The following is a 15,694-nucleotide window of genomic DNA, read 5'->3' as shown; positions in this document are numbered from 1 at the left end:
TATTAATACCATTAATTGCCAAACGCTTTTATACTGTTTTTCATATCAAATGCTCAAGCCGCTTTATTTTACAACTAATTATTCCTTAAAGTACAACAAAATAATTTTTTAAATCCATAAACACTTAAATAACCAAAACATAAGAAATAAAACGAAAAACAATACGAAAACGGTGATCCATGATACAGATTAAAATGAAAAACAAGATGTACATATGATAAACGCTATATATCCGTATTATATCAAAATTTATTAGATTTTTCCACCTAATTAATCAGATTCTAGGCTTGATCATAGCTCTAAGAGTGTTCTTCATCACCACAGTGAACTCCAATTTTCCAGCAAAATCTATCTTCTCACTAGCCTGGTAAGCACTCCACTCAAACTCCTGCACCATTCTAGCCAGCATTAGATGAACATGCACGGTCGCCATGCCCAACCCCGGGCATATCCTCCTGCCGACCCCGAACGGCATCATTTTAACTCCGGTCACCCCGGTTATATCCGCCTCCTCCCTACCGGACACAAACCGGTCAGGATTGAACTTTTCTGGGTTGGACCACAATTTCGAGTCGTCCGATATGCCGGGCAAGTAAATCTCAACATTTACATCCGTCGGTATGTCGTACCCGGCCAAAGTAGTAGGCTCAGTTACTGCATGGGTTAGCGAAAAGTAGGTAGGAGGGTGTTTACGTAAAAGCTCCTTCACTACGGCTTGCAAGTAAGGCATTTTCTCCACATCTTTCTCGTCAACTTTTCTGTCGCCCACACTCGCTTTAACTTCGCTGTACAGCTTCTCTTGAATGTCCGGATTTGCTATGAGCTGAGCAATTCCCCATTCGAGAGCCGTCGCCGTCGTGTCAGTGCCGCCATTCAGAAACTCTGAACAAAGCGTGACCAATTCAGCATGAGAAGGCGAAGATTTTCGTCCCTCCACTTTGAGATCGAAAAGAGTGTCGAGGTAGGAGAATGACGTCGCTTTGAGATCCGACCCTGGGTTCTCGAGCGCCCTGCGACGTCGTTCGATGAACGGGACAATGAACTGAATCTGCTCGTTTCTCACTTCCAGAGCCCTCTTCCTCTGCTTGGAGAAAAAGGGGCTTAAAATAGGCAAATAATCGTCGATTCTCGGGTCGAGCACGATTAAAACCTTTTTCATTATCTGATCCATTTTCTCCACGGTCTCCTCGTCCATCTCGATCCCGAAACACATTGCCAAAAGGATGCAAAACACGGCGAAGCGCGCGTTTTTGAGGACCGAAACGACGCCGTCATTGGCCTTGGCGTCGGCCTTAATCCGCTCGATGAGTGTGTCCATGGCATTTTCTCGAACACTTCGGAACTCCTTGAGGCGAGTGGAGCTGAGCATGTTCTGGACCATGTTCCGCCGCAGGGACCGCCACACCGGACCGTAGACAGCGGCGTTGACGGTGAACTTGTTGCAGCTGAAGATTGTTCGGGTAGGGTTCTCTCTGGGTCGGGTGGCGAAGACCACGCCCTTCTCGATCAACGCTTCGTGGACGAACTTGGCGTCGCTCAGGATGATCATGGTTCGGGTACCCATTTTGAGAGTGAAAATGGGGCCGTACTTTTGCCGGAGATCATCGGCGTACTGGAAGAATGGTTTTCCGGAGCGGGCAAACTGGAAGAGGTTGCCCACAATCGGCCATCCCGGCGGACCGGGAGGGAGGTTGGGGTGCTTGGATTTGGACTTGTGGGTGAGCAGGAAGATTAAACCAGAAACGAGGAATGCAAGGAGGGTGAAAAAAAGGTGGTAGTAAGAGGAAAGAGAGGCAGAGGAGAAGGAGAAAGTAGCCATTGATGAATGCAGGGAAGGTGTGTGAGAGAGGAGAGAGAGTGAAGTGAAGAGTGTTGGGAAGAGAGAGATGGGTATAAAATGGGTAAAGCTTGAAATTACAGGTGGGATTAATAAAGGCACTTCCCTTGTACTTCGAAGGTGGGGAGACAGAGGGGGGGTGGTGGGGGTGTTCTTGGGCCGTGTGGTTGTTGGTGGGTGTATATTGTTAAATGCTACCCTCTCAAGCCTGTCAATTTTTTACTGGAGTGGTATAAAGTGTGGGCAACTTAATTTGAACAACTAGTTTTAGAGTAACGGTGCAATATTATCTAGTTATACCATTACTTGTATCATTTCTTTAATAGAATTAGTGCCGGTCAACATATGTAGATTTTATCTCTATTAGAAAGATAATACAAATAATGCTACAACTAGATTATAAAAATAAAATTTTTACTATTCTAAAAACTCTTTTATTTTTATTTGAGTAATCTTTTTTCACATCTACTGCAGCAGATTCCGAATTACACGATTAATCACATTTTCAGAGAAGTTCAACATGTCCGTTGATGGTTTTGTTTATTTCGCACATAATTCTAGCCATTTTTGTATTTGCTTTGGTAATTTTCCTCCTGCAATACCTTTTAGGCTACTTTTTAATGGAAAACGATCTTGACCTGATCATTTTTCTAAAGATCTTAGAGATTTCGTGATCGATAATGTTCATCTAACATTTTACGGTTATTTTTTTATCAAGTATTATTTATATTTAATTTTAAATTTAAATTTTAAAATAAATTCTCATCGTACGATATACAATTATCTATACTCATCACGAAATTCAAAGGCTTGATATTGGAATCTGTCGAAGATCACACGCGTAAGTTTCTTTGCATCCCAAGCAATAAAAATTAAAAAGAAAAACTTTTTTAATTTTTGGTAATAAATTTGTGCGGTGGAGGGGCAGTGGTCAGAAAATGTATTGGAATTCGTAGGAAATGAAATTATATTTTTATTCCAAAAATAAAAGTTAATGTTAGGAAGATTAAAATTTTAAATTAAATTTACAAATTAAATAATGTGTCATTAATAAAAAATAAACATGTGAACTAACATTTAAGTAATAATTCACAACATTCACATTATTTAGTTTACAAAATTTAATTTAAAATTTTGATCTTTGCATAACCCAAAATACAATGATGCTTGTGAGACATAGCAAGGGAATTTGTTAGCAAAAGAAAATAGACAGCAATAAATAAGAGTAATAAATTTTTCATGACAATGGTCGAGTGATATGGAAGGGATGGAGAAATATTTATGGAGCCGCTTCTAAATTTTGTCTCTTTGGTGAAGTCTCTGGGTGTTTCCTTAATCTGCTAACTATTTAGTTAGTTTGTATTAAGTTTGTGTATCCTTGTTGCTACTTTTGAGTTATCTGTGGGTTGGATTTTGATCTGCAATTCCATGAGATAAATTGCATGTGTTTTATATGAAACTTGACTCTATCGCATCTTTTAGAAACAACTTTTAATCACGTGTGTTTATTCTAAAGCACATTCAACTCGGCTAAATATTGTGTTGGAACTAAATTCGTGCACATTTGCAGATGGAGATTAAATCCAGTCAAATTAGCCCATGGTCACTGACGAGGAGAGAATGAGGTTAATTGGGCGTGCGATTAGTGGAGTCATTTCAATGTAATTAGACCTAACAAGAACAGAATCACGCTATGTAGGATTTGATCCTACGACATTGGGTTTTGGGGACCCACGTTTTGACACTAGTACAAAAACATGTTTGCGCGACGCAGCCAAATTCGTTGCGCAAAGTCTGTTTACATGACGCTAAACACAAAACGTCGCGCAAAGGCCGTTTGCATGACGTTTTGTGCGTCCCGCAAGATTTTGGCGCCAAACCAAGAATGTTTTACGCTTTTTTTGTTGATTTTGCGTGACGCAGGTGCACATGCGTCGCGCAAAACTTCTTTGCGTGACGCAGTTGGCGTCGCTCAAAACAGCTTGTGAAGATAATTTACCTATTTACCTTTTTGTAGCTTTGTTCCGTTGTTGCTGGGCAGAGGTACATTGGGAAGCTAAATGTGAGACAAGTAATGGCTCTTATGAGAGCAACTTGTCATCGCCCTGGAGAGAGGCAACGTAGTACACTGGGAAGCTAAATGTGAGACAAGTAATGGCTCTTATGAGAGCAATTTGAAATGTTTTGCCTTTTTCAGTTCTTAGACTGTATAACTTCAGGAGCATCGGGTGGTCTTGGTTTGGAGACAACACGAGCTCTAGCCTTGCATGGTGTTCATGTCGTCATGGCAGTAAGGAATACTGATGCTGGTAGGAATGTTAAAGAGGAAATACTTAAGGAAATCCCCACGGCCAAAATCGATGTCATGGAGCTTGATCTCAGCTCAATGGCATCAATTAGGAAGTTTGCATCAGAATATAACTCATCTGGTCGACCATTGCATATTCTGATGTAAGACATCTGAATTGGACTGCTGAATATAACTCAGTTGCTACTTGTGACTACATGTGTCTGTGTGTGTTTGCATACACGCTTGGTTGTGTGCCTTTGGATTGATGATTGTTATTGCTAATTTCTCCTCTGTGTTTGTTTGAAGTAATAATGCAGGGGTTATGGCAACTCCGTTCATGCTTTCAAAAGACAACATTGAAATGCAGTTTGCAACCAATCATTTAGGTATGCAAAACATAAAATTCTCTTGCTTTCTCTCTAGGATGTGAAAATCTTTTCCATGAGGGTATATGGTTGACAAACTTGAGATAGGAAAGTTCTGGCCCATCGTTGCAATTTTCTGTTTTTGTTTAAAGAAATACGGAATTGTTAGATTGGAATAATATTAGGATCCTGAAAAACTTCATTTTTCACATAGAGACTGCGACTTCCCCCAAGTTTTTGCTGTTCAATAAGGTTTCCGTTTCTCATTTTAAAAATACAGGTCATTTGAAATCAGTTGTTATATCCTCTGTACAAAATTGGGATCTGATAGTTCTTACCACTGTTGACAAACCTTCTGTTAGAAACCATGAAAAAGACAACAAGGGAAGGCAACAAAGAAGGAAGGATCGTGAATTTATCATCCGAGGCTCACCGATTTGCATATACCGAGGGGATTCGTTTTGACAAGATTAATGATGAATCAGGGTAAGTCTGAGAGGACAAGTTAATGATTTTATCACTCTATGCCGCTGCGAAATTGCAGTAGTATACGATTTAATGATTTTATCATATGATGTACCAAATTTTGTCCACTAATACTTCATTCTGATTTTCTTTTCTTACTTGAAAATGTACAGATACACCATCATGTACGCTTATGGACAATCAAAACTCGCGAATGTATTGCATGCTGTCGCGAATATATTGCAAGGGATTTGAAATGTTTTCACTAATCCCAACTTGTCATAAGTATAGTTGAGGTCTGGACGTGATTTCATCTTTTCAATCAATGGAACTATTTTCCTAATCTAGATGGTTTTCATCTTGTTTCTACATTTGTGCAGATGGTTAAACACAATGATCTTTGGTGCGGGTGTTACCCATCCGCAACCTTGGGAGGACAGAATTCTGTCAATTGCAGCTGTAAGTTTCAGTCTTCTATTATGATTTCATTTTAATTAAAAATGCATAATGTGTTAACCTGTTAATTTATTCCATCATATGGTGGCGTCCATGGATTGGCCAAAGTCACTAAGTACTGAGGAATTGTTTCTGCACAGGCTCACCTTGAAAATCCAAGATCTTTATAGTGTTGAACAGGATGCTAACAGAGGTCCGGTTGCTGGAGGAATGATCAGGTAATTGGGTCAACATACACCTTCTTTTGTTATTGTTTCTATTTTTTTTAAAATAATAGTTGTTGAGTGTATTTTCTTATCATGATTATTTTCATTATGTTAGGGAGCATTTCAGAGCATTTCTACAAGCAACTAGCCTTAATTAGTAGGTAGTTTGATGATTAATGTATCTCAGGTTGTGTGGAAATAACTAGCATATGGGGACAGCTACTTCCCCTTTGTCTCATCTTTGTTCAACTCTCTGTACTATCTTTTGTTAAACTGATGGAATATTCAAAGGTTATCAAGATCTTGTCCTGGAATATTCAAGCTTGGATATTCCATGACACTTGGAATATTGAATTAGTCTGCAAACTCGTTTACTAGTTACATGTTTGGGTCAATATCTAAGAAAGGAAATGAAGGTTTAATGCTTTGAAAATCTTCTGTGAAATCAGACATTGGTCTTTCTTTTCTTTTTTGGATTTGCAGAATCCACTGCTTGAAGGCTTCAATTGGGTCTTGGATAATGTGGGTGAGGAGCTACTATTTATAGTGAAGGAGTTCTTGTGGATGAGTGAGGACGGTGTCCACGTGGCACATTTGTGTGTCCCCTGTGGGCCCTATTTTAGGAGATATTACAATTATGTTTAACTTTGAAGTGTATGATCATGTTTATTAATATATGATATTAAGTGGTTGAACTTTGAACAAAGTGTGAATCAGTTAGATATTATATTCTTGATTTTTTTTTTCGTTATTTTTTTAGTGGATTTTGGAGATTTTATGGATTTGAGGATTCAATTACTTCTATTTTTCTTATTTAGTCACCAAGTAGTTGAAGTAGGAGTGATTTGTTGTTGACCAATTCAACTTGGCTATTGTTTTCTTTTGAGTTTTGGTTCAAGCTTTTGAGTTTTTTAAAATATAACTTTGCGCAATGCCAGAGTGGGCCAATGCGTCACGCAAAGGCTGTTTAAGTTTTTTCGTTTTTTTTGTTCGGACATTTTGCATGTACATTTTCATATAGTTTATAATTAAATACTTTTTCTTGGTTTATTATTTATTGTTTAGAATTTAATTACAATATGTATTAAAAATTAAATCAAAAATATTTTTGTCAAAAAGAAAGAAAAAAAAAAAAAAAAAAAAGAGTTTGCGCGACAAAGAAGTTCCATAGGTCACGCAAAGTGTCTTTGCGTGATGTAGGTTCTTGCGTCACACAAAGCGTCTTTGTGCGACATCAGGGGATGTGCATCACGCAATCCTAGTTTGCGTGACGTCGGGGACGTGCGTCATGCAAAGTGTTTTTGTGTGACGTTGGGGACGTGCGTCACACAAAGTGTTTTTATTACTTTCATCAAGTATACATAAGATTTTGTAGTATCCACTAGTGTAAATATTTTAAATTGAAGATGGATTTCATTCATTGTATTCATATAGGGTCAAGGAGTGTATTTGTAAAAAATTATCAAAATCAGAGTTCAAATAACCTTTAAATCGTTCTTTTTTGTTTATAACCGTCGAAAAGTTTTGTCTCGTTACTTGATCTCTATATGTTTGTTTTTTGCTATTTTTGGTGTATGCGATCTCAAAGCATATACAAACAAGTTTGACGGTTGGATCGTTGAAACTAGTTTCATACAATGAGTTTCCCATCAAAATGATAGAGTTACTAACACTTAGAGTTTATTAATACTTTTATTAAGTATAACATAAGATTTTGTGGTATCCACTTGTGTAAATACTTTAAATTGATGATCGAATTAGTTCATTGTATTCATTTAGGATCCAGGAATGTAGCTGTAAAAAATCATCAAAATCGGAGTTAAAACTATCGTTAAATCGTTATTTTTCATTTATAACCATTGAAAAGTTTTGTTCCGTTACTTGATCTCTGCATATTTGTTTTTTGCGATTTTTGGCGTATGCGATCTCGAAGCATATACAAACAAGTTTGACGGTTGAATCGTTGAAACTAGTTTCGTACAATGTGTTTCCCATCAAGTTCAATGGTATATGTATTTACTAAGTAGATTTTAATTTATTTATTTTGTACTTATAACACTTAAGAAATTGAATGATATACATGTAAAAAAAATTATTATGGGTTTTTGTTAGAAAAATATATTATTGTGGGGTTTATGTAAAAAAAAAAAAAAAATTGAACTTGAAAGGAGTAAAGTCACATTTTCTATAATTTTTTTAATAATTTAAAAAAAAAAAAAAAAAACCTTGCGCGACGCTTTAATGTAGTCGTCGCGCAAAACCACTTTGCATGACGTCAAATTGTATACCTACGTCAAAACCAGTTGATAATTTTGGTGGTCCCATAGCGAAAAATAGGCATTTTTTTTCAATTTTCCAAGTTTCACAACCTTGAACCCCGCAGACCTCTCTTCCCTCTCGCTATTTCTTTCCGTAAACCTGCATCTCCTCTTTCTTTCCCATATACCTCTCTCTTCCTATAGTCCTGCATCTCCTCTATCTTTCCCATAAACCTCTCTCTTCCCTTTCGCTCATCTCTCCCTCTCTCTTTCCCGTAGACCTCTCTCTCCTCTTCACAACCTTGATCCCCAAATGTTGAACCCAGACATGTCTTCCCTCTCTCTTTCTCGTAGACCTCTCTCTTCCCTCTCGTTCTAAACGACGGGTAGCCACACGAATCTCGAAGCTGACGCGAATCAAGTCCCAAAATCAAGGTAAGGGTTTCTGATTTTCGGTGGGTTTTTGTTATTTAGGGTTTAGGGTGAAATTGCATGTTGATTTCTGAGTACTTTGAAAACTAAAGAGCCCAAAGTTGTTTCGTTTTGTGATTGAAAAAAAAAATTATTTAAAGGGGAAACGACTTGTCCCCATTTACCACCACCCGCACACCCCTGTTCAGCCATCTTCCCTTTTGAATGGAATTTGTGCCTAGGATTTTTTTTCTTTATTATTTTGAATCGAATTTGTGCACAAATGTTTATTGTTATTTGTGTGATAAATCATTATGTTAAGGATGAATTGATTTAATTAATTTATTGAATTTAGCTCACCTGATGCAAATGTTGTTCTGCTTACTGAGTAATTTATCAATATCACTGATTTTATGAGATGGGTTTTGTTTAGTTTGGGGTATCACATTGGATTAGGTTTTAGTTCTTCAGCTTCACTGGTTTGGGACCAATTAATGTGGGCTCTTGCTTCGAGAATTTAAGAATTTTTTTGTTTCTTCTGCCAAATTTTGGGGATTACCTGAATGTTCAGTTTTCAGTACTCACTGATCAGATTATGTGGTTCTCAGTTTATGAAATATCATTTTATTTAAGCTTCTAGGGTGTTTTGTATAACCAGCATTTGCCTTCCTGATCTATGTAGGGGAAGTACACAATACATACATTATGAGTAAATAAAAGGACCTGTGTTTTGTTCTAATTTATCTCGTGTCATGTTATATTTCTCGTTTCCAAATGTCTGTTTATGATAACTGCATTGTGCAATTTGGTAATTTGAATGAATATAGCCACAACCAAAGGCAAATACATATGATTTTGGGGAATTTAAATCGTTGTATTTGTGTTACTATTGTTGTTATCATGTTTCGGTTTTATGTTAACTAATTCATACATAACACACTGCATGCTTGAAGTTCCAATAACCTTCTAAAGAGGATTTTTACGTTCATTTTAACTGCAATTCATATAATTTAGGAAGATAGTTTGATATAGCAGTGGTCATGAGAGTCTTGGTTTTGTTTATTAGATTAGCCAATATCCCTGAAGAGGTGAAGAAGGAACTTGAATGTTTTGATTTCTCTTAAGCCACCAGAAAACATCAATTTATCTTGTTCTTAGCCGCCATGTATTAGGTATAGTTTTAGATGGAGTCGTGGAAAAGAGAAGCTGAAATATAGAAAGCCTGGTATCACCTTATATTCTTTTGTTTTATAGTTTATTTTGTCAGAAACTCTTAAGAGCAAGTTATGATTTGCTTTTCATTTGTGTATTGTTTTTACAGATACTTTGAAAGGTTAATTTTATTGTATAAGAGCATCCATGTCTGAGGTCATATGGTATATGGCTCAGATGAGCATTCCCTATATGGTCTATTGTATCATATATATATATATATATATATATATATATATATATATATATTAACAGATAAGCAATGCTCTAGCGGGAGCTGATAGAAAAGGTCAAGTTTATGATAGTTTCTAGATATGTAGATTGGGAAATTATGATTAAACGAAGATTTTATATGCACTTCCAAGGCCATTGCGTGTGGGTTCTACTTTATCTTTAGTGTGCTATATGTTTTTTCTAAGTGGCAACTTTGATTGTTCAATCCCGTATTTCTACCCAGAGGAGAATACGTATGTTAGTTTCATTTAGAAATTTTAACCTTATGTTAGTGTTTGTTCAGTTTTCTTTGCTTTTTTCACACATGGTTTAGTTGTTCAGTTTTCTTTGCTTTTTTCTTCTAGTTTCAAATGCAAGAAAGGATTAGTTTCTAATGTTATATTTTTAAAGTTCAAAAAGTGTACAGATGTCGTAGTTGATCACTCGTCGTAGGAGTGTGACCAATGCGCCTCCTGCATTATCAGCATTTACTGCTCCAGCCGTGAGTGCTCTATTGACTGGGGAGCCTACACCCCTCACTGAGGGTACTGCTACGGCATCCTAGGTGCTTGTATCATCGACGTCATTAGTGTCGGTTCAATCGCTCAATGTACGACAGCCTCATCGGCGCCGCCGCGATTTGGAGCCTTCTATTCACACTTCCTTATCATCCAGAGTTGAGGGTGGGGGCTCCCATCCAGGTAGTTTTTTTCTAATTTTCACTACGTTGTATTTTTTCTTTTTCATTTTGAAACTATTATTTTTATGATTGTGAAAATTTGCTGGATTGTGAAAATGTGTTGCGGGTTGTGATTACTGTTATTTTACTTTTTTAAGGTTTTGGGAAATGATATACTATTAGGGGAGGCTTTGCAGAATTTTCTGTAAAAATTTAAGCTTAGGGTTTTCACCATTTAAATTGTTTTGGACAGCTAAAAAAAAAACCAGGGGGCCTAATCGAATGCTGAAGACGGCACCGAATGTACGTCTGTTTGCCTCTTTGATCAAGATTGCGTATGACTCGTGACATCGTGGAGCGGCTACCTCACAGCAGCATAGCATCGTCGCTACTAGCTGTGGTTGTGTTATTCGGGATTGTTGTCCTATGCAGTAGGAGACTTGGGTAGAAATTCCCAGGAAACGAAGATACTGGTGTGGGACAAGTTGTCGGTTAGTATATTAATTTTTAGCCTTTTATCATTTTTTTTAAATTATGTTTACAAATATTAAAAACCAAAGTATATTATCTTAATATTATTAAATTTCTTACTATTATTTTGTTGTTTTATTTGTAGGTCGAATTTGATTTTAAGGACATATCCCCCGAGGTTATCACCTACTTAGACAAGACCTTCGCAAATCGGTACAAAAATTGGAAAAGTGATCTTCATGCGTATTTTAAGGAATTTAATGATCCACATACTGCTTGCCTAGAGGGTTGCCCATCCGAGTTGGAGGACCGGCCAAAGGATTGGGAATGGCTCTGCAACCATTTTACGGACCCAAATTTTGTGGTATGTACATAATATTTTAATAATAATTCATTAATGTTTTAGTTATTTTTTTAAGCTTTTTAAAATAATTTCTTTCAAATAGTCGCACTAACATGTATATTGTGTGTTTAACAAAAGAAATCTGTTGCTGGCAAGATAGCTCGGGACTCTAAGACACTTCTACACCATTCCGGTTTGAAACCCTTTTCGTATAGGCTTGAGGCACGACGTCAGGTAAAAGTATATTAATTTTGAAATTTTATACAATTTATTTTTTATTATTGATTAATAAAATTTTCCTAATGTTTTTTTTTTTTTTTTCTTCAGGAAGGTTCTAAGTTTCTAGAGATCGATGTGTTCAATGATGTTTACGTTCGACCTGGCAATGAGACCACTGAGCAGCTTCATGTAAGTATATGTAATTGTTATTATTCTTATATTTATGAATTGTTCAAATATTATATTTATTTTGTTATTAAACATTATATGTTTTTTCTTTATTATTACAAGCTGCTATGGTGGAAAAGGGCTGTTCTCCAAGAAGCAACATTGCAGCTTCCCCCAGAGACCCCGATGGAGGACGTCACTATACCCGAGGATGTAGGTTTTCAGATCATGACTGAGGTCCTAGATCAAAAGTACGGTCGTCGTCATGGCAAGGTTGTTTGGGGTATGGGGAAGGGGCGGGTTCATGAGACGGGTGCCTCCTTTTCCAGATCGACCACAGGAGAGGTCAATCCCCTAAAGGAGGAAGTGACAACCCTAAAAGGTTAGCTTGCAGCCCAGGACGAGCAGATAAAGGCCCAGAGTGAGCAGATGAGGGCCCGGAGCGAGCAGATAAAGGCTGAGAACAAGCAGATGAGGGGAATGAGCAGATGAGGGCCCATATGAGTATGATTGTACATGCCTTAGTGATGTCCGGTCTCCAAATCCAGCTGCCAGCACCTGATCTTGCTCCACCTTCGACCTCCCAACCACTTTGCCTACCCGATACCCAGTAGTCTGATGTATAAAACCTAGAAGACTACTTATTGTAGTTTTTTCTTTTTTTGTTCGGACATCTTGTATGTACATTTTCATATGGTTTATAATTAAATATTTTTTCTTGGTTTATTATTTATTGTATAGAATTGAATTACAATATTTATTAAAAATAAATCAAAAATATTTTTGTCAAAAAAAAAAAAAAAAAAAAAAGAGTTTGCGGGATGAAGAAGTTCCATAGGTCATGCAAAGTGTCATTGCGTGACGTAGGGAAATGTGTCCCATAAAGTGGATTTGCGTGACGAATGCATACGTCACTCAAAATGGGTTTGCGTGACGTAGGCATGCGACACGTAAAGTGGATTTTCGTGACGTAGTGACGTGGATCACGCAAAGTGTCTTTGTGCGACGCACAACCCTACATCACGCAAATCCACTTTGTGCGACGTAGGTTATTTCTTCGTCGTGCAAACCCTGCTTCCACAAGCTTGGCGCGACGCTTCCCGCGCAACGAAGGTTCGTCGTGCAAATTTTTGGGCAACGTTTTTGGACTTTGCTTGACGAAAGACCTACGTCACCCAAAGTGTTTTTTGTACTAGTTGATTGGGAGTGTGGTTGAATCCGAATAGGATTTCCTACATATCTTTGGGAAGGAGAATGAAACCACAACATAGTTCTAAAGAAAACGGAGTAAACCATCCTTGACGAATAGTCGGGGCGTTGGGAGAAGAGTTATCCATGGATGTGTCGATGTGTAGACGGCATCGTTCAAGCCTCTGTTAGGTATAGATAGAATATGTGTATAAAAGTTCGAGTGAGAGATTGATCCTCTTTCGATAAATACCTAAGCTAGTGTATTTATAGGGATATTGAGAGTCCTTGTAGGGAGAGTAATCTTCATCAAATCGAGAGACTATCTAAGAGGAAATCTAGAATAAGATACCCAATCTTCCTAGAATCTTGATTATGTTGCCTAATCCCTAAAATATCCTAATTTGACTTTAATTAGGGTTTCTTTACTTGAGAGACAAGTAATATCATTAATAGGCTTAAGCCTAGCTCGCCGGACTGCACTCTATGGGTTTTGAGTATTCCAGACTTGCCACCAATCATTGGTCCAGAAATCATGGTCTCACACATTGCCAAAAATGCTTTTGATACTATGAAAATGTTTTTATTTTTTCGGAAAATGTTAGTGTTTCTTTTATATTGTGTCATTTAATCAAAATTAGGCCCAAATATGTTGTGTCCGTTTATTGAGTCACAACACATGAATGCATGGTGGTGGAATTGATCAGGTAACCGAAATGTAAGGTGGAACCATAACCAAACAAATGCTTGTTGGAATGAGTAAATCGCAACTAACATGAGACGACCCAAGTCAGTTTACCCACGTCCAATTAAATTATTTGGTCCGTCAAAACAATTTGAGTTTAACTATAAACACCAAAGTCATTCTCTCCTCCTATGAGAGGTTTTGTCTACTCCGGTGAGAGACTTTCTCACCCTTGTGTGAGTGATCCTAGTTTTTTCAATTTGCATCATCCCAAGCCTTAGTTGTTGCTAGGGTCAGTGGTAGTCCATGTTTTTTCTTGGCTTTCTTCTGTTCCTTTCTCCTCCTGTAGTCTGCAATTTTCAATTTCCACGTCTCTGCTCATCACGATCTCACAATTCTAACTTTTCTTGCTTCTAATCTCACCATTTTGAGCAATAATTCCCCATCATCCGTTTTGTACCACAACATCTGAATCCAAATGTTAAAAAAAAAAAAGAAAAAAAAAACTAAGAAATGGACATTGTATTGTAATGTCTGAATCCAAATGTAAAAATATGTAAAAAAACAGAACCAAGAAACAGATATTGCATTGCTCTGTATCCAAATGTAAAAAAACAGAACCTAGAAACGAACACTTCATTGCAGTGTCTGAATCCAAATACGTGTCGTGTGAGGTGTGAAGCATAGGAGGTATGTGAGTACGGAAAAAAATACAACAAGGAAATAGATATTGCAACGCAACGTTTGAATCCAAATGTAAAAAAAAAAAAAAAAAAAAAAAAAAAAGAAAAAAGGAAACATATACTGCATTAGTTTGAAACCGTATTGACCTATTCCAAAATATAAATAAATAAAAAATATGAGAAAGGGGGTGTCATGTAGTAGTGGCAGATTTTGTAATTTTTGCTTATCTAAAATGCATTTAAGGATCACAAATACATGATTAACCTAATCATAATTAACATAAATATTGTTGATTAATCTAATCCTTTTTTTTATTTTTTATAATAAAATATGCATTTTTTTGGTTGAAATTCTTACTTGACCCCTCAACTTAACGGAAAAATAGATCACAAGTGCAACATATGATATAATTAGATGACTAAAGCAACTATTATTAGAGTTCGGAGACAAAACTAAACTTGTATATAGTTTAAAGACCATTGTTACTAAGCCTACATCAGAGAGTCAACAACATTTACAATAATCACTGATTCAAAAACAAATTGGGCCGTTAATTATCTAAAATAAATGATAAAGGGTAGCAAACCCGGCCTACTCTCAAGTGTCACTGCCCACAATAACGCTAAAGTGCTCTCATTTCCTCACCTCGAGCCACCAATTTGAAACTTAATTTGCAAGGATGACCGTTGCATCCTAGAGAAATTTATCGGATTACATCAAATGCATATGATAAACTATGAAGCTCGTGTAAATAACAAACAATAACATATTGTTTACAAATGAAAGGACACACGGGAATGTGACCTCAGTTTATAATTCAATGGATAAGTTCAACATGCATACACAGTTCAAATCACCAACACCAGCTTTAATTTCTAAATCACAATCACAAGCTCTTCCTATCGCTCATAAAACCCAAAGAATATGAAAAATGAAAACTAAACACAAAATGGTTATCAACTGTCCCTTAATGATTAAACTCGTTGTTATTGAGATTGGATCTTCACTTTTAAAGCAAAATCAAACACATAATCTTATGTTTATTTTATTACTACCTCGTATTCTAATGGTAATAGAAAAATTCTACAGAATTCTGGATATCGATTGGAGTGGAAGAGCACCTAAAAGAAATGAAATTTAGGAAAACTAATGAAAATGGCTTGAAAACTTTAAGTTTTAACGATAAGAACAAAATAAAGGGTAAAGTGAATAGTACCAGGATTGACATTTTAGTGTAAAAATGTAATTCTTTGTTAAAATAAACAGTAATGAGAGTTTTTCGTAAAAATTTCCATGAAATTTCTGTTGATATAGAAGGGTTCTAGTAGCTGAAAGTGACCAGCCTGGGCGTGTTGATCTCCATGAAATGAAAGGACTATTTTTACCGTTCGTGTTCCCCTGACCGGGTAACGTATGACTTCAGTTACCCATAAAATAAACAAAATTTCTTTATTTATAAATGGTATGAGGGTACTGCCATGAACCATGCATGACGTTTGCTGTCCGTAACTCAGTATATGATGACCACTCACCAGTGTGTGTCT

General features: G+C 36.8%; 2 protein-coding genes across 2 annotated transcripts; one reads left to right on the top strand and one right to left on the bottom strand.

Moving 5' to 3' along the window:
* Positions 1-91: 91 nt before the first annotated feature.
* On the bottom strand, positions 92-1,897 carry LOC103929512 (cytochrome P450 77A3-like). Its single transcript, XM_009338716.3, has one exon. It carries the CDS (start codon positions 1,817-1,819, stop codon positions 275-277), a length of 1,545 nt encoding a protein of 514 aa, XP_009336991.2. The 5' UTR covers positions 1,820-1,897; the 3' UTR covers positions 92-274.
* A 2,104-nt stretch (positions 1,898-4,001) lies between these two features.
* On the top strand, positions 4,002-12,273 carry LOC103967821. Its single transcript, XM_048591731.1, has 10 exons — positions 4,002-4,288; positions 4,434-4,513; positions 4,855-4,978; positions 5,338-5,416; positions 6,103-6,196; positions 10,825-10,883; positions 11,009-11,227; positions 11,345-11,440; positions 11,534-11,614; positions 11,717-12,273. Exons 1-10 carry the CDS (start codon positions 4,017-4,019, stop codon positions 11,978-11,980), a joined length of 1,368 nt encoding a protein of 455 aa, XP_048447688.1. The 5' UTR covers positions 4,002-4,016; the 3' UTR covers positions 11,981-12,273.
* Positions 12,274-15,694: the final 3,421 nt, after the last annotated feature.

The sequence above is a fragment of a genome, unplaced genomic scaffold (assembly GCF_019419815.1).
Source record: "Pyrus x bretschneideri cultivar Hongxiangsu unplaced genomic scaffold, Pyrus_bretschneideri_v1 Contig35, whole genome shotgun sequence".
NCBI lineage: Eukaryota > Viridiplantae > Streptophyta > Magnoliopsida > Rosales > Rosaceae > Pyrus > Pyrus x bretschneideri.
Note: the sequence above shows the minus strand (reverse complement) of the source record. Positions and strands in the feature narration are given on the sequence as shown.